Source organism: Eptatretus burgeri, chromosome 22, assembly GCF_056783735.1.
Source record: "Eptatretus burgeri isolate ZD-2024b chromosome 22, Ebu_testis_v1, whole genome shotgun sequence".
Classification (NCBI taxonomy): Eukaryota; Metazoa; Chordata; class Myxini; order Myxiniformes; family Myxinidae; genus Eptatretus; species Eptatretus burgeri.
In genome coordinates this window covers 2,134,426-2,158,589 of record NC_140982.1, presented here as the reverse complement: position 1 = coordinate 2,158,589, position 24,164 = coordinate 2,134,426, and the positions used below count along the sequence as shown (strand labels likewise).

At 46.8% G+C, this 24,164-nt stretch overlaps 2 protein-coding genes and 1 long non-coding RNA gene across 17 annotated transcripts in view; 2 read left to right on the top strand and 1 right to left on the bottom strand.

Annotated features, from left to right (window-relative positions):
- Positions 1-272: 272 nt before the first annotated feature.
- LOC147008077 (uncharacterized) lies at positions 273-5,966 on the bottom strand. 12 transcript variants are annotated; one of them, XR_015053671.1, is made up of 6 exons: positions 5,748-5,966; positions 3,638-3,861; positions 2,208-2,327; positions 1,672-1,896; positions 1,234-1,530; positions 273-963 (listed from the first exon to the last, which is right to left on the bottom strand). It is a non-coding gene; the product is annotated as an uncharacterized LOC147008077 (long non-coding RNA). The 12 variants fall into 12 exon arrangements; XR_015053670.1 differs by lacking the exon at positions 3,638-3,861 and having other exon boundaries at positions 2,208-2,280; XR_015053677.1 differs by lacking the exon at positions 3,638-3,861 and having other exon boundaries at positions 1,672-1,888; positions 2,208-2,280.
- Positions 5,967-10,514: 4,548 nt separating this feature from the next.
- On the top strand, positions 10,515-20,689 carry LOC147008076 (uncharacterized). Of its 3 annotated transcripts, none has more exons than XM_085865786.1 (5): positions 10,515-10,797; positions 10,873-11,040; positions 11,164-11,226; positions 12,318-12,510; positions 20,583-20,689. In XM_085865786.1, exons 1-5 carry the CDS (start codon positions 10,647-10,649, stop codon positions 20,593-20,595), a joined length of 588 nt encoding a protein of 195 aa, XP_085721912.1. In that variant the 5' UTR covers positions 10,515-10,646; the 3' UTR covers positions 20,596-20,689. The 3 variants fall into 3 exon arrangements, with proteins under 3 accessions (XP_085721912.1, XP_085721911.1, XP_085721910.1); XM_085865785.1 differs by lacking the exon at positions 20,583-20,689 and adding an exon at positions 12,999-13,471 and having other exon boundaries at positions 12,318-12,914; XM_085865784.1 differs by lacking the exon at positions 20,583-20,689 and having other exon boundaries at positions 12,318-13,471.
- LOC147008074 (uncharacterized) overlaps positions 20,608-24,164 on the top strand; it is a 14,848-nt gene continuing 11,291 nt past the window's right edge. Inside the window, exons 1-4 of one of the 2 annotated variants that reach the window (XM_085865771.1) lie at positions 20,608-20,758; positions 20,834-21,001; positions 21,125-21,187; positions 22,605-22,818. In XM_085865771.1, the coding sequence (XP_085721897.1) occupies positions 20,608-20,758; positions 20,834-21,001; positions 21,125-21,187; positions 22,605-22,818 (596 nt within the window). Of the gene's footprint in view, positions 20,759-20,833; positions 21,002-21,124; positions 21,188-22,604; positions 23,908-24,164 lie in introns of those variants that run through there. The other variant, XM_085865770.1, reaches the window with a different exon arrangement.

Genomic DNA, 24,164 nt, shown 5'->3' with positions numbered 1-24,164 from the left:
ATTTGTTTTAATCCTAGCCTGAATTCAATTGAAGAGTAATAATAAAAGTCATGGGTCTGGGTCAGGTGTCCAATCAAAGTCTTGGCAGTCATTACTGCCAACAATAAAAACGTGGCAGTTCCAATTATGTCTATTATTAATTACATAACACACCAGTAGACAAACACCACACAAAACAAGTCCTGGTGAGGATCTGCACACTCTGATTTTCCCCTTTTTCTTGATATTCCTTATTGTGGGATGAACAACGTCAAGCAAGGAGTGAGGCAAGGTTTAACGATGAAAACTTTTTTATTGTTTCTGTCCCAACAACTTGGACTCGGTCGAACTAAGTTAACAAACGAAGTGATTAACTCATCGTTACCGAAGGAGGATATTGTGGTGAAAATGGTCGACAAAGCACAAGAGAGACTTCCCACGTGACAAGAATGAAAGGAAATGGGAAATGCAAAATTCTGGGAAATCATAACAAGTTGTAAATTGAAATCACAGGTTCCTCCACATACAGACTACCTGGTGAACCGAAACATGTTGGTGGTGTATGAACACGAGAAGGCTGATCTCTCGTTTCTCGGGAATGGTTACCCCCTCTTCATCGAACTTACATGACTATCCTCTGCCAAACCCACATTGCTGGAGTGGTTGTAGAGCTGGCACAGCGAAGTCTGTCGGTGGTGGTTGTAGAGCTGGCACAGCGAAGTCCGTCGGTGGTGGGCCATTTTGGGAACCCCGTGACATTTGTTGTGGATGCTTGCTCGAAGGATCGATCCCTGTCCCTGAGGGATGTAGTCGACTCATCCGCTCGTCACTTTGATTCTAATGCCCAGGTTGGGGTTGTTGTGATCTACCGGTGATGCTTGTGCAACTCGGGATGCCCCTGGATGATGGTCTGACATATGGAGGATCCCAGAGGACGGGTCGTAGAAAATCATGCAGATAATTTCGATCGGTGCCATCCAAGGACTATAAAAAAGGGTACACACGTGTCACGATGCACAGAGGTGTGAGTAGTGCTTGTTGACCAGCAGAATTATTACCAAACAACCATTTATACATCAGAATACAGTATTTGAGATGTTACGTGCTACCGTGTACCGCAAATACCTGCAAGCTCCCCGGGTTTGCACAACCCCATCGACTTGAGAACCAAGTTCTTAGTCCCCAAACCAAGGATTGAGGTTGTGCACCCGAGGTGTTGTGTGACTGTGCACCACGGTCGGACGGATTAATCACCTGCAACGAAGGTTGTGAAGCTGGCACAGCGAAGTCCGTCGGTGGTGGGCCATTTTGGGAACCCCGTGACATTTGTTGTGGATGCTTGCTCGAAGGATCGATCCCTGTCCCTGAGGGATGTTGTCCACTCATCCGATCGTCACTTTGATTCCACTGCCCAGGTTGGGGTTGTTGTGGTCTACCGGCGATGCTTGTGCAACTCGGGATGCCCCTGGATGATGGTCTGACATATGGAGGATCCCAGGGGACGGGTCGTAGAAAACCATGCAGATAATTTCGATCGGTGCCACCCACGGACTATAAAAAAGGGTACACACGTGTCACGATGCACAGAGGTGTGAGTGGTGCTTGTTGACCAGCAGAATTATGACTAAACAACCATTTTTACATCAGAATACAGTATTTGAGATGTTACGTGCTCCCGTGTACCGCAAATACCTGCGAGCTCCCCGAGTTTGCACAACCCCATCGACATGAGAACCAAGTTCTTAGTCCCCAAACCAAGGATTGAGGTTGTGCATCCGAGGTGTTGCGTGACTGTGCACCACGGTCGGACGGATTCATCACCTGCAACGAAGGACCACCGCCACCACCGATACGCCAGGGCAGAAGAAGCCTGGGTCACTGGAGCTCCACACAGGGATTCCTATAATTCCTGCAGCACTGACACACACTGTCAGTTACAACTGACATTCCCAATTGAATGAAGCGTTAGCTCCGGTTTTTGTGCAAAGCCAATCCGGACGGTCCTTTCATTCCCCCACAGGATCATTATCGGGACAAGAACAAGACATTCACGATCTTTCAGGGCCTCCTCACCTCGTGAGCTCATCAAGCAACAACCGCTTGATGGTTTGGACGATGATTTGCATTGAATGTATTTATTTATTTAACTTGTGTACACACGATCAAACCAGGAAAGTGACAATGGGGTTCGAAAAGATTGCGGCTTGGGATTGGGGGAGGGGGATTACCATGAGATGGTGGTGCACTGGCTGCTTGAAGCCCTGAAGGAATGGAACGGTCTCAGGAAGGTAGTTCCACAAACTAAACGGGAGAGAAGAGGAAACAAGGAGTTGAGGTGTGCGGTAAGCCTGGAATTTGGGATAAACAGGAGGGGACGGTGGAACAACCCGTGTGTCTGGGAGAAGCTGGACACTGTCCTCCGAGCTGTGCAGTGAGTGTGTCATCACAAGCTCATCTTGTTTTATTTTGTCTTTGGCACAGGAGGAGGCCTTTCGGCCCATCGTGCCTGCACTGCACCAATCCCAGTATCGTCACCCATCCCGATACAAGCTACCGTTACCATTCATACAAGCCAATATATCCAGGTACCCATCGAAATCCCGTTTAAACTTAAACCTAATGAAAGTCACGTGACCGGTCTTTGCGAACGAGCTTTGCAATCCCCGTTACCAGTCAGGAGCAGAACCTTGCCGCCAAATTTCAGCCGGATCCCTTGTCCCCAAATGTCCCCTTTTGTAAGTTGCCTGTTTATTTGCTGCACCACATCTCTCTCCCTTATCTCTGCACAACACACCCCAATAAATCCTGATCGTACCACATACCTTTCCTCGCCCATTGAAATAAATGATCAGGAATGTTCCCAGCTCGTCTTTGTGGTTTCTTCCATTGATCCAGCATGGTCCGAATCCAAGCTTAGCCGGGACTTTATTCCCAACGACGTGTTCCTTTTAGCGGGTACGTCCTTGGCAGTTCGCTCGGCTGCATCCGATCCGCAAAAGTGATCCGGTCCGGTAGAGTGATCCGGTTTGGATAAGGCGTACCGAGGGCGTGTTCCCTGGTAATTAAACCACGTGATTAATTAGGTAACCCGATTAACACATAGACGGGAGGACCCGAAGTCACGCGGTTGAGTTATTGGCGTCCATGGTCGGTTAAGTGACCCACCACGTCACGGAATTATCGTGTGTGACGGCCAACAATTCCGGGGAGTCTGGTGGGAGCCGAGATAGCTTCCCCCCCCCCCTAGTGGTCTTTTCACCCGAACCCCGGCCCGCAACAATATAAAAGGAGTTCGCTCTCGACGTGCCTGTGTGTGTGTGCGTGTGTGTGTGTGTGCGCGTGTCCGTCCGTCAACAAGTGTCCCAAAGGGTATTCCACTAATCAAGCAATAATGGTGCCCCACAGTGTGCAGCATGCACGTACACATGTAGCATCGCAAAACATACATATACATACAAGAAGCATCTAACATGCTGCACATAAACAGGATGATAAAAAATACCAACATAATTAAAACAGCAACGAGCAATGCCGGGTGTCCCTTCTCGTTTCTTCTTGTCACGACAGGATATATAGATTACAGTAGATCTACGTACATCATAGTAGATTTGTGCACATACACCAACACAACAGGCACGTACACTCACACACCACACACCTCCGGGAACAGGTGAGGGTCAATAAATTACAAGTCCCTCCCCATGGCTTCACAAAACCTCGAAGGTCAACGACTCGACCCTCTCTGACGTCATAGCAAAGATCGTAAAGCGGAGCAAGATCTCCCACTCGTGCGCAACCGTGTTCGATTCGGTGAAGTACGCAACGGAGCAGTACGGCGGCCATTTTAGTGAGCAAGCTGCTTTCTTGGTTGTAGTTCGACCGCTGTATCGATCGCGGAGTAGGAGGCAGGAGAGGGGCGGGAAAGAGAGTAAGGCGATGACACATTATCCATGTACAAGACAGTTTCTTTGTATCACAAGTGAAATTACACAAAATAAGAAGAGATGAGATAAAAGAAAGGGAGAGAAAGAAAGAAATTAGGACGGAGAAACAGAGAAGAGAAGCAAACAGATAAAAAAAGAGAAGGCAAATTGAGAGAGGAAAGGATAAAAATCAAATCCCAGACACATGCAGAAAGTATATTATTCTTACCTGGAGATGTATGTATGTATATATATATATATATAATTATATATCGGGCGTAGTGGCGTGCGCTTGTAATTTGGCTACTCGGAGGCTTGGGCTGGAGGATCGCTTGAGGACGGGTGTTCTGCGCTGGGCTGCGCTATGAGAGGGTGTAGGGCAGCCCGGAATCAGAGCGTAACCCAATCCTTATCCCTGTGTCGTAAGAAGCGACCAGGGTTGCGTCAGGAAGGGCATCCGGCATAAAACCTATGCCAAATCATGATGCGGATCATAACGGATGATCTGCTGTGGCGACCACGAATGAGAGCAGCCGAAAGATGAACAACATATATATATATATAGCATCATCATCAACAAAAGAAGTCATGCAACATAATCTGTATGATAAATATCACCTTCCAAGAAAGTATCCTTAGAAGTAACTATTTAGGCATGGGGAGAAATCCGGGGAGGGGAGGCAAGGGTCACCACCCCCCCCCCCTCCAACACACACACACATTTTAATGGGTATTGAATGTTCTCCCAAATGACCAATCAATAGTTGGTGAAGACCTTTTTTTCTTGTTTCTCACCTCTGAGTGCCTCCCCCCCCCCAATCAATTTTTATTTTTGCTTCCACATCTTTATGCCTCCTTTTTATGCGATTTACGCCAATGCATTTCGCCGTGGCAAAAATAGTTAAATGTATCTGTATTATTTATTGTAAAGCGCCTGATTCTAAGTGCTATTGAGATGTAATTTAAGTGTTATTTGTAGTTTTAAATGGTACATTTACATGTACGGTATGTCAAGTTTATGAACATAAATATAATGGTGTAAGACTATTGCACCTGGCAGCCAACCGAGGTGGAAACTGGGTCATAGCTTTCTGCCATTGACTAGCAAATTGAACAATAGTTTTGTTCTATTTTGCTTCAAAGTATGACCTTCTTTTCAGCAGACCCAGTGCCATACACCATACACCATTACACACACACACACACACACACACACACACACACACACACACACACACACACACACACACACACACACAATGCAAACAGCAAACATTCAATACACAATAACCTGTTGTACAATATCAAAATGATTGGTGTTCACGTAAATATGGAAGAATTTCTATTTAAACTTCATAACTTTACAATATATTTCCAAATGCCTTTGTTTTCCAAGTTCAGTATTCCTTTATTTTCCTTTCCAAGTCTGCATTTTCCAGTGTCTTCATTCATGTAGATGGATTTACTTTACTGGAAAAAAAAAAACGAAAAGTTCCGTGTCCTTGGTAAATGTACTTTTAAACGCTTTACCTGCAATGATTGTTCACACATTTTACAGGTGGAAATGAAACTTACAGTTACCCACGCTGAACATTGCATCATCTCCCGACAATTGATGAAAAGATAAATGATTTTCAATGATTTTCACGACATCAAGTCGGTATTCGATCAAAATATGAGATGCACAGGTGTCCAGGTATTTAAACATTCCGGTGTTCGTTTTCCTTTCCCTGTTCTTAGGGAATCTGAAGAAAGACAAATCAGGTCGTTTGGATCGACGGTTTGAGCAGTTTATTGCTGAGCATGATTCTGAGCATGAGGAACGAGACGCCATTGCTTTGTTACCTTGTGGAACATGTGTGTTGTGAACAGATTCCGGGTTGTTGGTTCGCGCAAGCTCGCTCTGCCTGTACTGTTAAAATGGCCGCCGAGGGAGTCCGTTGGATACTTCACTGTTTCGCACGAGTGGGCCGTCTTGCTCCGCTTCACGATCTTTGGTCAAACTTCCCAACAACGTTTGGTCTTCCACTCTTTCCCAAATACCATCTCTCATCCTGACAGGAACCTCACCTCAACTCCTCAAGCGGGACTCCGACACCACGTGTTCGTTGGATTCTTCTTCTTCTTATTCTTCTTCTTCTTCTTCTTCTTCTTCTGTTTCCCACGGTGAATGAAACGAGAAAATTCCATCTTCCTCTCACATTCAACGAAACATTTCCTTCCTTTATTTTAAATAGTTTTAATTTTTAATCTCGGCAACAGGTATTTCCACGAATCGGTCACTAAATAAAAGGTGTTTAAAATAAATCCGCAATCACGAGTCGGCGAAGACGCCGTTGCTAACTACACCGCTTAGGCGTCCATACGGTGTTCAGGGAATTATTAAAAGACGTTTCACGTGACAATCTCAAGTTGATCACGTGATCGTTTTTTTGAGTTCCTCATGTCGGTTCGACCACCTGAGAGGTTCCGACTGTGCTCGAACCGTCGTTATGACCCTTTTCATTGGTTTCTTCGGCAGCACGGCGGTCTAAACGAGGTGTAAAAGTCTCGATCTCCGCACCGCACCGTACGTACGTACGTACGTACGTCACGTGTAGAAATTAGATTTATCGACTTTCACTCACTTGATCAAGGTTGATGACTTCGTGCAGTCTGAGCGGCGTCACATCAGCTGTGAAGCTTGAAGTTCAAGAAGAAGCAACAAATGGCGAGTCACCGGCGGGTCAATTCGGCGTCGTGTCCACCAGATGATGTGATCCGCTCGACGACTCGGGGGTCATCAATGGCCAGTGCCCGTGGGAATAAGCTGCTCACCTTTCGGTGAGCTCACCCTCAAGCTCACCATTTGGTGAGCAGCTCATTCCTGTGGGACGATGATGGTCGTCCCACAGTTGAAAGGAGTGGGTTGACGATCGAGCCGCGATGAGGCGTGTGGGACGAAGCTGCCAGGCAGGACAAGCCTCGTCACACGTCCGTCCCTCGAGGGGGAGGTCCAACGGCCCGATAGTAGTGTGGGCTAAAATGATTGGTTAAGAAACCAGATTTTGAAAACCTGCACTACTACCGGTAGTCAACGACGTAGAGCATGCATACAGCGCTCTGTAGGCTTCCACTGACCAATTTATAAACACGAGTACATGCCCGAACGTGCAAAAACAAATTTAAAAAAGAAGAATTGTTACGTCAAATGTGACGTCATAGCACCGTGTCCTGTCATTGGTTTGGTAAATAAATGGCCATAACTTGGGAACCACTTGTCCGATTAATATCAAACCTTGAAAAGGCACATCCACAGGTTCCCAGCAATATACGTGGCAAGTTTCATTTAGATCAGACCAGTGGTTGTCGATAAACGGCGGTCGCAGACAGACAGACAGACAGACAGACACACACTGACACACAGAGATTGCTGCAATTATCGATAGATGATGCGATAATAACAATAATACATTGAACATCTTGATTCTTATAATACAAAATGTGTTTAAGCAAGATACTCGTAACACGGATGGAAATATAAATCGAAACGCAGCAAACGACCATAGGTTGGCAAACATTGCTCAGGCTTGATTGGCCGAATGACCTCGTGCATTGAAAATGCTCAAGACCGACAACGGCATGACCTTCGAACCGGAAACCGATGACCATGCCGCCGAGGATCCAAAAGATCTTGACACGCTCATCAGGAAATTTGACGATCACTTTATCGGTGAGGTCAATGAAACTTTTGAAAGATACCATTTTAACGGAAGAGACCAGAGACCTGATGAGAACATCTATGATGATGTGACTGCCCTGAGAACCTTGGCAAAGACGTGCAACTTTGGCGAGCGACATGACAGTCTCGTTGGAGATAGAATCGTGATCGGCATAATTGACCAGAGCACCGGAAAGCGACTTTTGGAGCGAGACCTCTCACTGAAAAAGTGCATGTCCATTTGCAAGAGTATGGAGGCATCTCGCAGCCGTCTCAAAGAGTTCGGAGCCACAGGTGCCGAGGCACAAACCGTGCACCGGGTCCAGCAGCGAGACAAAGGAAAAGGCGACACACCAAAGCGCTCGCCCACAAGATTTACCAAACCCTCAGCACAAAGACAGCAGGACTGTGAATTTTGTGGCTACAAGCACATCAGAAGGAAGGACAAGTGCCCAGCATGGGGAAAAACGTGCAAAAAAAATGCAATGGAGAAAAATCACTTTGCAAAAAAGTGTCGGAGGGCGAACATCCACATGATACAGGATGGAGGCAGCTCATCCAGTGACTGTGAGTGGATTGACTGCATAACAATGCGAGAAATTGTTGGCACTGTGACTGATGGCGCAGATGAGATATCTGCTGAAATGCTGATTGATGAAACACCAGTGAAGTTTCAGATAGATTGTGGTGCATCTGCAAACTTGCTACCAGCCAAGTACGCAAATGGATGCCAGCGTGACCCATGCAAGAAGACACTCGTTCTGTGGAATAAAAGTGAGGTGAAGCCCCTGGGCACCACAAGGCTGAAACTGCGCAATCCACAGAACAGAAAGAAATACTCTGTGGAATTCATTGTAGTGAAAGAGAACTTGGCCCAACTCCTGGGTGCAAAAGCGGTGCAACACATGGGACGGATCACTGTTAACAATAGGGAATTCAAGAGAGTTGCAAGCGTGAGGGATAAGACTGACCCTACGGCCGAACTTCTCGAGGAGTACAAAGATGTCTTTGGCGATGGTCTGGGCAAACTACCAGGGAAGGCCCATCTTGAAACTGACCCGACAGTTCCGCCAGTCATCTCGCCACCGCGTCGGGTACCCATCGCACTGAAGGACAGATTGAAAGCAGAGCTGGACCGTCTGCAAGATCTTGGAGTGCTTACTCCTGTGGACCAGCCGACCGATTGGGTCAGCCAACTTGTCATCTGCACAAAGAAGTCGGGCGATATGAGACTATGCATTGACCCGAGACCGTTGAACCGAGCTCTCAAACGTGAACATCACCCTCTCCCAATCATAGAGGACATCTTGCCAGATTTACAAGGTGCCAAAGTATTTTCAAAGGTTGACTTGGCATCAGGCTACTGGCACGTCGAGCTTGATGAGGCATCAAGCCTGCTGACGACGTTCCAGACGCCACATGGACGATACAAGTCAAATCGTCTCCCTTTTGGAATAAAGAACGCATCGGAAATCTTTGAGAAGCGCCTACAGCAAGCGCTGCTGGGTCTGGGAGGCACGATAGTAATAAGAGAGGACATTACAATCATTGGAAAAGGCGCCTCCATTGAAGAAGCAAAAGTCGACCATGACAGCAATTTGCGTGCTTTTCCGCAGCGTTGCCAGGAGAAAGGCATTAGCCTTAACCAGAAGAAATGCGAGTGGCGCAAAAGTGAGGTGCCACTGATGGGCCATGTCATCAGCGCTGATGGCCTGAAGGCAGACCCTGACAAGATCGAGGCCGTCACCAAACTACAAGAACCGAAAGACGTCCATGAAGTCCAGCGCCTGGTTGGATTTGTCAACTACCTGGCAAAGTTCATGCCCAGGCTATCCGACGTCCTCGAGCCGATTCGTTTGCTGACTCGGCAAGACATAGAGTGGCACTCGGACAGGCCACTAGCTCGTGCATTTGCTGAGATCAAGCGACTTGCGACGACGACACCTGTCTTGGCCTGTTATGAGCCACAGAAAGAGCTTGTCGTGCAGTGCGATGCCAGTGAGAAAGGGCGAGGTGCAACGCTGCTCCAAGAAGGTTTGGGCGGCCATGACGCTCATGACAATGACAGTTAAATATCAATATCGTTACACTGTGGAGGGATCCGCTCTGAGGTAACTCGCCTCCGGATTGGTTGGGGCGCGTCGGGCGATCGGTGTCCTCCCCTCATTGGACGAGGGGAACATTCCATCTGGCGGGGCGGGGTCGGCTCTGAGGTGATCTCACCCCCGCCTACGTCCATGGCCTCGAACACGTGCGTAATGGCGCTGAAGGAGTGGAGGGGGATTTAATGCAGAAGACTAACGAGAAACTCGCAGCGCACACATGAAATTCCCATTAGACATAAGGGAGAGATTCGAACGATCCACATTTACTTAACGAAATAACTAAACTTTGGGTCAACTGTTTGTGGGAATGTGAATGGTTTACAGATTCGTAACAATATGAACAAGATTCACTCTGAGGGAAGAGGCACAACCGAATTGTTTTATTGCGCATGCGCACGCTCCACCCCCTGGTGACGTCAATCCCAGAACATTCCAGGTGACGAATGTGAAACGCTGTGCGGTGTATAAACACGATTGAGTTTGATTTATATTTCGTGAATGTTAAACGTGTGGGAAGGTGTTTATCTCTCTGTCTCGCTGTGCAGTCACTCGTCGTGAGAACAGAATTATAATAAATATGAGATGCAGACTCGGCACATTACACAACACTGTTTGAGGAAACCGGAAGTGATGTAATAACGACGGTGTTGTTGCCACCAGGTGAGGAGCGGCTTGATCTCCACTTAATTGTTGTTCAGATTGGCTTCTGAGTTTTAATATTAATGACGTCATTATTCAGAATTTTAACGGTTTGGAAGTTTTTCCCGTAACACGTTCAATTGATGAGTTTTCCTGTTTCGTCGGTCACGTGACCGGGCGGCGCGAATCTGCTGCTGAGAAACCGTGAATCTATCATGATCACGTGATTTGTTTTTCCCGGAATACTTCAGGTTCTCCCCTCGTGTTCCTCACAGTCTCCTGTAGTGAGGACGATGCGCGATGATCCGAGATCTCTCGGACGAAGATCACAAAGCGAACACCCCGGGATCCACGAACGGCTTCGATGGAGGAAACACGGTCGATCCCGGAGTCCGTCCCTCACACAGCGGGTCCGTGGTCGGTTCACCCGAGGATAAGGAGTCCGGACCCGGTACGTGACGTTCTCTCCGTAACGAGATCTTGTGGTTCCTGGATGTTTCCTTTTCACCGATTGTTTGTGTTTCAGATGGTGTTGTGAAGGTGAAGATCGAGTCCGAGTTCGTCGATGATTCGTTCCCTCCATACGAAGGTTTGAACCACAAACTCATTCTCTCCACCACCGAAGGTGAAGGATCACGAGATGTCAACTGGTTGTGGACGGATTCGGATGAACCTTGGTGGACACGGTGGTTGGGTTCGTGTAGTAAATCCCTGCCGTTGTTAATTGAATCACATTGTTGTCCTTTGTGAATGAATGTGATTGTTAAACTGTTAAACGTTCCTGACTCACTTGGTTTTGTCCTTGTTTTTTTTCCAGATCTTGTTGTGAAAATGAAGATCAAATCTGAGTTTGTGGATGAATCGCCCTCTCAAGACAAAGGTGTCAACCTCATCAACATTGCAGTTGTACCGTTTACAAACAACGATTAATGTACATTGTACGGAGGTTGTTCTCCAGACAGACATTGTACTTACCTTCATGACGTGTAGATACTCGAACACCAAGATCGAACAGAAAAAAATCATGGTTGTGGATGGGGCATGATTTGAGATGGTGGGGAACAGCTGTCTTCAACAACTGGTGGGAAGAAGGGATTTAAGAGAATGTGGAAGTTGGTTACACAGGCAGGGACAAAAGAGGAACAAATGAGTGGAGGTGAGCATCAATCCTGGATTTAGGCAGTTCCACCAGAACGTCAGGCCGGATTAGATCTGTCACTTGCTGCAGGGACCATGTAAACCTGTGATAACCTGTTTCATGGTCGGGTTGTCGGTGACGAAAACGTCTCCCCCACCAGGTTTCCTAGTGAGGAGGGTGTATGATATGGACACTCAGCAGAATTATAAACAAAACCTGTCAAAGGGCCAAAACCTGTCAAAGGTCCAAAACCTGTCAAAGGGCCAAAACCTGTCAAAGGGCCAAAACCTGTCAAAGGAGACAAACACCGTCCAGAAGTTCCTTGTGAGCCAATGACCATCCATATCTAGTGCCCAACTGTCTGAAGACGTCCTCCTGCAGTTGGGTTACTTTTTTCGGAGATTTGTGGCAGGATTTGCACTCCAGCCACCGGAAAACCCTTTATTCCGCAAAACTCCCATTCTACTGCCCTTCGCAGGGCAACTCGCCAGATGACGGGATTGGGGCAAAGACTTTGGGACCCCCACTCCTTGATGATAGGAGGAAAAGCACAGATGTGTGTGTGTGTGTGAGTTTGTGTGTGAGTGTGTGTTTGAGTGTGTGTGTGTGTGTGTGTTTGGTTATATCTCTCTTTTCTTGTCTTTTTTGCTCTCATTTTACTCACTCTTTCTCTTCATTGTTTATTTATTTCCTTTTTCTTTCTTTCTCTCTCTCGTCTCCTCTCTTACCATCGCTCAATGTTTTTGATCCAATTGGAGTACAATGTTTTTTCTGTGTTAAATGTTTCATTCTAAAAGGGATTTATTGATCCTCTTTGTGAATTGCCATTACAGAGAAACAAATGAAAAAGGATTCTTGTTCCAAGTGTTCCCTGTTGGTCGACACTGAGGTCCCCTTCAATCATCACGTGACACGGACTCTTTGTCAGAACGCTGATATACGTAGTGGTGTGTCCAGCAACAACAAGAAAAACAGTTCTCTCAACATCCGAAAAGAGAAAGTCGAAGGAAGTGATAAACGACACAGGTGTGATGTGTGTTTGAAAGAATTTAATCGTTCATCAAATTTAAATCAACATCAAAAAATACATTCAGGTGTGAAAACCCACAAATGTTCAATGTGCAGTAAGGCTTTTACTCAATCATCAGATTTACACAAACATCAAAAAATACATACAGGTGTGAAACCCCACAAGTGTTGTGCGTGTGTGAAGGCCTTTAACCAATTATCAAATTTACATCAACATCAAAAAATACATTCAGGTGTGAAGTCCTACAAGTGTTCCGTGTGTGTGAAGGCCTTCACTCAATCATCAGGTTTAAACAAACATCAAAAAATACATTCAGATGTGAAACCGTACAAGTGTTCCGTGTGTGTGAAGGCCTTTCGTCGATTATCACATTTAAATGAACATCAAAAAATACATTCAGGTGTGAAGTCCTACAAGTGTTCCGTGTGTGTGAAGACCTTCTATCATTCATCAGATTTAAACAAACATCAAAAAATACATTCAGGTGCGAAGTCCTACAAGTGTTCCGTGTGTGTGAAGGCCTTCTATCAATCATCAAGTTTAAACAAACATCAAAAAATACATTCAGGTGTGAAGTCCTGAAAGTGCTCGACATGCAGTGACGTCTTTACACAGTTCTCAACTTTACAGAAGCATCAAAGAATCCCGATGAAAGTTAAACCGTACAAGTGTTCTGAGTGAAACGAGGCGCTGTAAGCAGACATTGAACTCGTGTACAAATTGAAAAGGACAACATTCCTGAAGGAGTTGTAACAGTGACTTTGGCCTAAATAATGACGACATGATGTTCAATGATCAAAATCTCACATGAAACCCAGAAAAGTGAAAAGATTATGCTAAAGTTAGAGAAATGTAACACTCGGACTCGACGCATGCACCAAATACACGTTGTTCTGTAAAACAAGTTAATTTTGTTTTCATTCATCTTTGTTTTGTTTATTAAACTTTTTCAATTTATCGATGATTCTTGTGATTGATAAATGATTCTTGCATGGAAGCCTGAGTAATCCAAGTTTGAAGTGGTTCCTCTGCACCAAGCTGTGTTCCATTGGTGGGTATCTTTCTAATTCTGGACCAAGCAACCAACCAACACAGGTCATTGTTCTGTCCCAAAGTGTGTAAAACACCGCCCGGAGCCAAGTCGTTCGGAGAGAAACTCCTTCCCTTCCCCAGTGGAGACAAACACCGCCCGGAGCCAAGTCGTTCGGAGAGAAACTCCTTCCCTTCCCCGGTGGAGACAAACACCGTCCGGAGGCAAGTCGTTCGGAGAGAAACTCCTTCCCTTCCCCGGTGGAGACAAACACCGTCCGGAGGCAAGCCGATTTTCATCAGTAAACCAAAAAGAGGTAGATGTGATAAGATTGCACACCAAGATGTTCAGTGTCGTTAACATTGTCACATTGGTGTACCATGGTTCTTGTACACTCACTGACCCAATCACAGGAGCTGTTTTTTTATGGGAGAGTCATCCTGTGCATCGGTGATGATATTGTTACGGATTTCAGAATCCGGTCTGATGAATGCATCCACACATCCAGGTCCTCAGACAGTTATTTCCTGAAATGCATGTTCAGATGAGCCCCATCCCCATGCCTAATGGGATTTTAAATGGAATGCGTTGAGAAGGGTGAAGAATCGATCCCCTCTCTTGTGGGAATTTTTTAAATATACAACAGACACGTTTACACACATTTCTTTCGCGAACTCTGAAGCCCGCCCTTATTTTTCCTCAGCAACGTTTATGTACGTATTTCTTTCGCAAGCGCCCTGACGCCCGCCTTTTTTGAGAGCGCACGGGTCGTCATGGTAACCGTGCGCAAGTGAGGTGGGGTGAGCTTGGTGGAGACTCTGCGCCCGCTGAGATGGGCCACAGATATAAAACGAATTGGAGATCCGTTCTGAGACGAGAGAAGTAAGAGGAGGGAGAAGAGAATGAGAAAAAAAACCAGAGAGGAAAAAGGAGGAGAGAAACGAGCAAGACGCGGGCAAGCGAGCCGAGAAAGAAGTGAGAGTTGAAGCACGTGAGGGAAGAAGCGAGTGTGTGGGTGTCTGACCAGCGTCAACGAGACAATTCGCCCTTCCCAGTGCTTGAGCAAGTGACCGTGTGGGTGAGAGCAGCGCCGACAACGAGTGAGGCACGGGTCGGTCACCAACGTGTGAGGCGCGGGTCATTCACCGACGGACCGTGTGGGTCACTGGACGTCACCAGTTTCCTGAAGTGTGAGGAGCTGCCCATGTCACAGCACCAGGGTCTAAATTGCGATAAACGATCTCGGTGGCCTCCCAGACGTCGACTGGCATTCAAGGCTGTGAGTGAGAGGGTACACGGCAAGGCTGGGTGCTGGCGACGGACGTGACACGCACGCACACCTTTCAGGACGTTTTCACTTCACGGACAACTCTCTGGTGAGCGAGACGACTCTTCTCCCCCCCCCCCCCCACACCAACTGAATGATCTTCTTGGTACCCTTGTCTGTGTTTAGCTGTAAGTCACCCTCCAATAAGCATCTGCTCTCTTTCTCTTTCCTGGCATTTTGATTGATTTTGCCTGAGTAATTATTCATTTCGGTTGCTTTCAAACTTATTCATTAATTACCTCAGAAAATAAAAAGAACTTTTTATTTTCTTATTATATTATTAAGAAAATAATTTGTTGACTTCCAACCTGTCCGTGTTTGTCCTTTCCTTCCATTGGTCGAGCATTGTCCGAACCTAGATAGACTGGGAGGTTATTACCACAGATTTGACCCAAAATAGGCGGCACGTACCATCGGTTAAAACTCTCGGCCGCCCGAATTAAAATCTAATGGAGAGAACATTGGTGCTTTGCCGAGGGCACGCTGCCCGCTCAGGCAACCACGTGACCTCCAGTTAAACGGCATAATTAGACGGTGGACACTGGAACTCGTGGTTAACTGGGTGGCGTTCGTGGTTCTAAAATCAAAAACAACCCATCGTACCACAACGCCAATTGTGAACGGTGGTCCCAGGTCCGGCTCCACCGAGGACAACCGGGGATTAATCCCCCTGAGTGAAAAGCTGGTGTCTCGGTATCCGTGGCCACAACAATATCAGTGTCTATCTATCCAAGTTGTTTCACCCTAACTTTGTTTTGGGGAATAAATACAAAGGGAAGTTTCACTCGAACCAAGCTTGCATTTCCATGGTTAACAAGTGAAATCCTTCAATACAGCGCGTGTGGTGAAGCAAATGAGTACACTAATGTTAAAATATGCAATTTATGCTTTTTCAGTTGAAAAACAATTAAAAAGCGAACTTAATATTTAAAATGTAAAAATCTTGTTATTATTGTGATAAGCACCTTTACATATAACAGAAGGAATGAAATCGTTCGATACAGCGTGGCAGGGTGCCGCAAAAGAATGATAGCATTGGAAGAACTCAGCTTTCAGCATTCGGCGATCGGCGCGAAATGCGATGGTGGGCGGAAATGACGTCTTTCGTTCGTTCGAACATGACAGGGGCGCGTTTCTTGGTTTTTTTCCCGTCAAGCAATAAATTTAATGTTTTTCACATATATAACATTAGTTTCGCACATTTCCATTGAAATACTCGGGTATTTCCGTCAATTCTCGCTATTTCCGTCGAGGTTACGCACTGCATCTACCGGACGGCCTTCATTGGCTGTCTTGAGGCACGTGGGGGGGGGGGGGGACAGGGGACACCGAAGACGTGGTCGACACCGGGGACATTTCAAACTCGGTGCAATTGTATACAGCACACGTGCCTCAAATTACTCAAATTTTTGTCAGGTCAGGTTCGATCTGTGACCTGCTACAGGTACCATGTAAACCTGTACTAACCTGTTCCATGGTCGGGTTGTCGGCGACTAAACCGTCTCCCCCACCAGGTTTTCTGGTGAGGAGGGTGTTTGGATATGGACACCCAGCAGGATTAAAAACAAAACCTGTCAAAGGGCGGAGGAGCTCCTTGTGAGCCAACGGCCATCCATATCTAGTGCCCAACTGTGTCTGCGGACGTCCTCCTGCAGTTGGGTTACTTCTTATTAGGAGGTTGGTGGCAGGATTTGCACTCCAGCCACCGTAAAACGCTTCATTCCGCAAAACGCAAAAACGCAAAAAAATCTGAAAACCCACTCCGTGGGAGTACCTCCTGTGCAGCTTCCCTTCGCAGGGCAGCTCACCGGATGATGAGATTGGGGCAAAGGCTTCGGGACCCCCAATCTTTGATAGGAGGCAGACCACGGGGTAACATGCCTGGGACAGATTGCCGGAGAGTGTGTGTCGGAGTGGTGCTGAGGTGTCGTCCACCAGACGGCGGTCTCCTTGGGTTAACCTGAGGCGGTCCCTTCGGGTGGGTGCCTGGAATGTCCTATCCCTAAGAGAGGATGATCACCTGTCTCTGTTATCATCTGAGCTCAAGCGTTTGGACATCGGGATTGCAGCTCTCTCTGAGGTTCGGAGACCGGATTGCGGCGAGATAATGGTGGGTGGTTACACCTACTATTGGTCTGGTCGCTCTGATGGTTACCATACCCAAGGAGTTGCTGTAGCTGTGTCCAATAAGCTGACCCCAATGATAATTGAGGTAACACCGGTCAACGAGCGTATTATGAGATTAAGGATTCGTCACTCCTTAGGTGTCATTTCCCTGGTCTCTATTTATGCTCCGACTGAGGCGAGTGATCTTACCGTGAAGGATGCATTCTACGCCACACTCGAGTCTGTGGTTGATCAGTGCCCCAGACGAGATACACTTCTAGTCTTGGGGGATTTCAATGCATCGACTGGAACTGATAGGGATGGTTATGAGGTGTGTGTTGGTCCCCATGGGTCAGGAACTATGAACCAGAATAGCACTAAGTTCCTTGACTTTGCAAGAAGTCATGGACTTAGGGTGGCTGGTTCATGGTTTCAGTGCCCGCAAGCTCATCGCTGGACTTGGTATTCCAACGCTGGCGGTGTGGCAAAGGAGATTGACCATGTCCTCATTGACGGTCGTTGGAGGATGATCCAGAACTGCAGGGTCTACCGGAGTGCTCAGTTCCTCAATACTGACCACAGGCTTGTTGTAGCAACTCTAAAGCTGCACCTTAAATCCTGGAGAATGGTACCATCCCAGCCTAGGCTGGATGTTGCCAAGCTCAGGGATGAGAGAGTAGCTGAGGAGTTTGCGAACAGGCTGAGTGGACACTTGGGGGGTCTGGGTGCTTTGGGGGGTCCTGAAGAGTTGTGGAGCACCTTCAAGACCACCGTCCTTGATGTTGCCGGTGGATGCCTTGGAGTTCACCGCAGGGCAAAGAAGAATTTTGTCTCTCAAGGGACACTGGATACCATTGACCAGAGTCGCAGGGCCAGGCTGAATGGCAGAGCTGAGCTGTTCAGGGAGCTGAGGCGTAAAACTGTACGTGCACTGAGGGTGGACAAGGAGGCCTATGTGCGAGGAATCTGTGAGGGGGTAGAGCATCACCTGTGGACAGGTGATTCTCGTCCCGCTTACAGGGGAATTCGCGCATTACGTTCATCCAAGCCCATCCCTCGGAGCACTGCAGTTCGAGCAGAGAGTGGTAGGCTCTTGACAGAGGAGTCTGAAGTGAAGGCCCGCTGGGCCGGTTACTTTGAGCAGTTGTACCAGGCTGATCCCCCAGCTGTCGAGTTGGACGTCAAGGGTGTTACAATCCCTGTTGCTGACCCTCGAATCAACTGTGGTCCACCATCGCTTGTGGAAACACGGGCTGCGGTGAACCAGTTGAAACGGGGCAAAGCTCCAGGGATCTGTGGCATCCATGCTGAACTTCTCAAGGCTGGTGGAAATGCTGCACTCGCGTCGTTGCATGCAGTTTTGTGCTCTGCCTGGAACACAGGCATCATCCCAACTGACTGGAAGAGGGGCCTTGTTGTCCCTCTCTGGAAAGGGAAGGGTGATCGCCAAGACTGCAACAACTACCGAGGGGTGACGCTGCTCTCAGTGCCGGGCAAGGTCTTTGCTCGGATAATTCTTGATAGGGTTCGCCACCATCTGCTTGGAGCACCAGCGTCCAGAGCAGTCAGGCTTTACACCAAAGAGGTCAACGATTGACCGTATCCTTGCTCTTCGTGTCCTCACTGAACGCAGACGAGAGTTTCGGCAGGGGCTGCTTGCAGCCTATGTTGATCTCTGTAAAGCGTTCGATTCAGTGAATCGGGATGTCCTCTGGAGGATTCTTGGTCTTCGTGGGGTGCCACCGAAACTGATCGATCTGATGTCTGAACTCTACTCTGGTACTGAGAGTGCTGTGAAGTGTGGTGGTACCGCCTCTGACTTATTTCCAGTTGTTACTGGAGTTCGTCAGGGATGTGTACTTGCCCCCACACTTTTCAGCACTTGTATGGACTGGATTTTTGGGAGGATGTCGGAGAGATCAAGTTGCGGTGCATCGTTTGGCAATGTCAAGATCTCGGACCTTGATTTTGCAGATGATGCAGTCATCTTTATGAGACTTTAGACATCCTCTTGGTGGCCCTCGAGGTGCTGAATGAGGAGTCGGAGCCGTTGGGATTACGGATTTCTTGGGTCAAAACAAAGATCCAGGCTTTCGGTGACATCTTGGATGCTGCTGTCCTGTCTGTGTCTGTTTGTGGTGAGGATGTTGAGGTCGTGGATAGATTCACTTACCTTGGCAGTGATATTCATGTCTCCGCAGGTTGTGAGCCGGAGGTCAATAGACGTCTGGGTCGGGCCTGGGGAGTCATGGATTCACTGGATCATGGGGTGTGGCGCTGCCGGTACCTGTGCGGGAGGACGAAAGTCCGAGTCTTCAGGTCCTTGGTACTTCCAGTCTTGCTCTATGGGTGCGAGACTTGGACTTTGACCAAGGATCTGAGACGGAGACTTAATTCCTTTGGTACCAGGTCTCTTCGGAGAATCCTTGGCTATCGCTGGTCGGATTTTGTGTCCAACGAGCGGTTGCTGAGAGAGACTCGGATGAGATTTGTTACCTGCATAGTCCGTGAGCGTCAGCTGCGGCTGTATGGACATGTGGCTCGTTTTCCTGACGCTGATCCTGCTCACCAGATTCTCTCAGCGAGGGAGTCTCATGAGTGGAGGAGGCCAGTGGGCCGACCACGTGCCTCATGGTTGCAGCAGGTTGACCATCATCTCAAGGAGATGGGGATGGGCCTGGCATCTGCCTGGGGGATGGCCAGACGGAGGCCCCTGGAGTACCGGCGGAAAGTGGACGCAGCGACGCGCTGTTCTGGCACATGCTCCCATACCTGACCTGACGTGCCTCAAATTACTCAAATATTTGAAAAACAAATATTCAAATTACCTACAACTTTCCACCCAAGTCGTTCCATGAACCGGCTGACCACCCCGTCCCCTGATGCCTGACTGAATGAACTGAGAAAGGGATTTGTAATCTGTTCACAAAGCCGGCAGTAACTCGTGTTCTCTTCACAGAAAACACCACCTTCCATCCTCTCTTCAATCTCATTCCTCCCTCCAGGTCTTCAAAAGAGCTGTTCAACAACATCTCAAGTCATCCCCCATTCAAAACCATGATCTTTTCTCCCCCCATTAAACCACCTCGCACCCCTCTCCCAAAATCTTGTTTCTCTCTCCATGTTGTCCACCCTGTGTGCTCTCCCCAACCCCTCATCGTGACCTGCATCCCTTGTTTGTCCGTCTCCGTCGACCTTCTCCCTCCGTCCTGCTGTTGGTTCCCTTTGTTGTGTTTGTCCTCATCTGTTTTGGGCCCGAGCCCTTCCATGAGCCTCGACCGTGAACTGGCGTCTTCAAAAGATAAAATTTCCTTCGATACCGAATTTATTTTTGTTCCCGCCATTTTCTGCTGACAGTCCATTTCAACTGATTAATATTATTGTACTTCAGATTTGCTTATGAGTTTTAATATTAATGACGTCATTATTCAGAATTTTAATGGTTTGGTAGTTTTTCCAGCAACACGATCAATTGAGTTTTCCTGTTTCGTCGGTCACGTGACCGGGCGGCGCGAATCTGCCGCTGAGAAACCGTGAATCTATCGTGATCACGTGATTTGTTTTTCCCCGGAATACTTCAGGTTCTCCCCTCGTGTTCCTCACAGTCTCCTGGAGTGAGGACGATGCGCGATGATCCGAGATCTCTCGGGCGAAGATCACAAAGCGAACACCCCGGGATCCACGAACGGCTTCGATGGAGGAAACACGGTCGATCCCGGAGTCCGTCCCTCACACAGCGGGTCCATGGTCGGGTCACCCGAGGATAAGGAGTCCGGACCCGGTACGTGACGTTCTCTCCGTAACGAGATCTTGTGGTTCCTGGATGTTTCCTTTTCACGGATTGTTTGTGTTTCAGATGGTGTTGTGAAGGTGAAGATCGAGTCCGAGTTCGTCGATGATTCGTTCCCTCCATACGAAGGTTCGAACCACAAACTCATTCCCTCCACCACCGAAGGTGAAGGATCACGAGATCTAAACGAGTTGTGGACGGATTCGGATGAACCTTGGTGGACACGTTGGTTGGGTTCGTGTAGTAAATCCCTGCCGTTGTTAATTGAATCACCTTGTTGTCCTTTGTGAATGAATGTGATTGTTAAACTGTTAAACGTTCCTGACTCACTTGGTTTTGTCCTTGTTTTTTTTCCAGATCTTGTTGTGAAAATGAAGATCAAATCTGAGTTTGTGGATGAATCGCCCTCTCAAGACAAAGGTGTGAACCTCATCAACATTGCAGTTGTACCATTTATAAACAACGATAATGTACATTGTACGGAAGTTGTTCTCCAGACAGACGTTCTACTTTCCTTCATGACGTGTAGATACTCGAACACCAAGATCGTTAAGAAACCGAATTTGTTTTGATTGTCGAAAGGTTCACGGAACTTGTACGTGGCTCACGGGTGTGATGGAATCGATCGGTCACCGACATGGACTCACATCCATGAAAATACCGAGTACGAGTACACTGAACGGATCAGAACACAACAGAACAAAAGGAACGGGAGAGAGAGGGGGGAAACATCAACAGCAGAGAGAGGGGGAAACACCAACAGCAGAACCGAAGGCCAAGACAGAGGGCGGCGGACAAAAAATGGGTGTGAGGAGGAATTGGGTGGACAAGATGGATACAGAAGGAAACTCTCAGGAGGGAAACTTGAAATTTGGAAGGAAGGGGTGGGGTGGGGGTTAACGAGGGTAGACAAGATCATGGTTTTCGATGGGGAGTGATTTGAGATGGTGGGGAACAGCTGTCTTCAAAACCTGGAGGGAAGAAGAGGATTGAAGAGAATGTGGAAGTTGGTTACACAGGCAGGGAAAAAAAGGAGAACAAATGAGTGGAGGTGAGCATCAATCCTGGATTTAGGCAGTTCCACCAGAACGTCAGGCCGGATTAGATCTGTGACTTGCTGCAGGTACCATGTAAACCTGTGATAACCTGTTTCATGCTTGGGTTGTCACTGAGTAAACGGTCTCTCCCACCAGGTTTTCTGGTGAGAGTTCCCTGAAGACATCTGCTGCTCGAAGAGTGAGCGGTCGATGATGTAATCATTAAAAAAGACCGTCTCCCCCACCAGGATTCCTGGTGATGAGGGTGTATGATATGCACACTCAGCAGAATTATAAACAAAACCTGTCAAAGGGCGGAGGAGTTCCTTGTGAGCCAAGGGCCATCCATATTGAGTGCCCAACTGTCTGCGGACGTCCTCCTGCAGATGGGTGACTTTTTTAGGAGATTTGTGGCAGGATTTGCACTCCAGCCACCGGAAAACCCTTTATTCTGCAAAACTCCCATTCTACTGCCCTTCGCAGGGCAACTCGCCAGATGACGGGATTGGGGCAAAGCCTTTGGGACCCCCACTCTTTGATGATCGGAGGAAAAACACGGATGTGTGTGTGTGTGTGTGTGTTTGGTTACCTCTCTTTCTCTCTTTCCTTGTCTTTCTCACTCTCATTTTACTCTCTCTCTTTCTCTTCATTCTGTATTTCATGCCTTTTTCTTTCTCTCTCATCTCATCTCTTCCCTTCGCTCAAAAATTTTGATCCAATTGGAGTACAATGTGTTTTCTGTGTCAAATGTTTCATTCTAAAAGGGATTTATTGATCCTCTTTGTGAATTTCCATTGCAGAGAAACAAATGAAAAAGGATTCTTGTTCCAAGTGTTCTGAGTGTTCCAAGTGTTCCACCTCGTTGGTCGACACTGCAGTTTCCTTCAATCATCACGTGACACGCACTCTTGGTCAGTACGCTGATAAACTTATTGGTGTGTCGAACAAGAACCAGAAGAACAGTTCTCTCAACATCCTGAAAGAGAACGTCGAGGGAAGTGATAAATCACACAGGTGTTATGTGTGTTTGAAAGAATTTAATCGTTCATCAAATTTAAATCAACATCAAAAAATACATTCAGGTCTGAAACCCTTCAAGTGTTCTGTTTGTGTGAAGGCCTTCAGTCAATCATCACATTTAAATGATCATCAAAAAATACATACAGGTGTGAAACCCTACAAGTGTTCTGTGTGTGTGAAGGCCTTTAGTCAATCATCAACTTTATATCACCATCAAAAAATACATACAGGTGTGAAACCCTTCAAGTGTTCTGTGTGTGTGAAGGCCTTTAGTCGATTATCACATTTAAATGAACATCAAAAAATACATGCAGGTGTGAAACCCTATAAGTGTTCTGTGTGTGTGAAGGCCTTCAGTCGATTATCACATTTATATCAACATCAAAAAATACATTCAGGTGTGAAACCCTATAAGTGTTCTGTGTGTGTGAAGGCCTTTAGTCAATCATCAAGTTTATATCGACATCAAAAAATACATACAGGTGTGAAACCCTATAAGTGTTCTGTGTGTGTGAAGGCCTTCAGTCGATTATCACATTTATATCAACATCAAAAAATACATTCAGGTGTGAAACCCTATAAGTGTTCTGTGTGTGTGAAGGCCTTTAGTCAATCATCAAGTTTATATCGACATCAAAAAATACATACAGGTGTGAAACCCTATAAGTGTTCTGTGTGTGTGAAGGCCTTCAGTCAATTATCAAATTTATATCAACATCAAAAAATACATTCAGGTGTGAAACCCTACAAGTGTTGTGTGTGTGTGAAGGCCTTTCGTGAATCATCAAGTTTATATCGACATCAAAAAATACATACAGGTGTGAAACCCTATAAGTGTTCTGTGTGTGTGTGAAGGCCTTTAGTCGATTATCACATTTATATCAACATCAAAAAATACATACAGGTGTGAAACCCTTTAAGTGTTCTGTGTGTGTGTAGGCCTTTACTCAATCATCACATTTAAATGATCATCAAAAAATACATACAGGTGTGAAACCCTATAAGTGTTCTGTGTGTGTGAAGGCCTTCAGTCAATTATCACATTTATATCAACATCAAAAAATACATTCAGGTGTGAAACCCTACAAGTGTTGTGTGTGTGTGAAGGCCTTTCGTGAATCATCAAGTTTATATCGACATCAAAAAATACATACAGGTGTGAAACCCTATAAGTGTTCTGTGTGTGTGTGAAGGCCTTTAGTCGATTATCACATTTATATCAACATCAAAAAATACATACAGGTGTGAAACCCTTTAAGTGTTCTGTATGTGTGAAGGCCTTTACTCAATCATCACATTTAAATGATCATCAAAAAATACATACAGGTGTGAAACCCTAT

Bases quoted from the DNA above. Each gene is read 5' to 3' on its own strand.
- LOC147008076 (XM_085865784.1), top strand. From the start codon at position 10,647: ATGATCCGAGATCTCTCGGACGAAGATCACAAAGCGAACACCCCGGGA. The intron at 10,798-10,872 runs GTACGTGACGTT...TTTGTGTTTCAG, and splicing joins GGATAAGGAGTCCGGACCCG to ATGGTGTTGTGAAGGTGAAG. The intron at 11,227-12,317 runs GTGTCAACCTCA...TTGCCATTACAG, and splicing joins ATCGCCCTCTCAAGACAAAG to AGAAACAAATGAAAAAGGAT.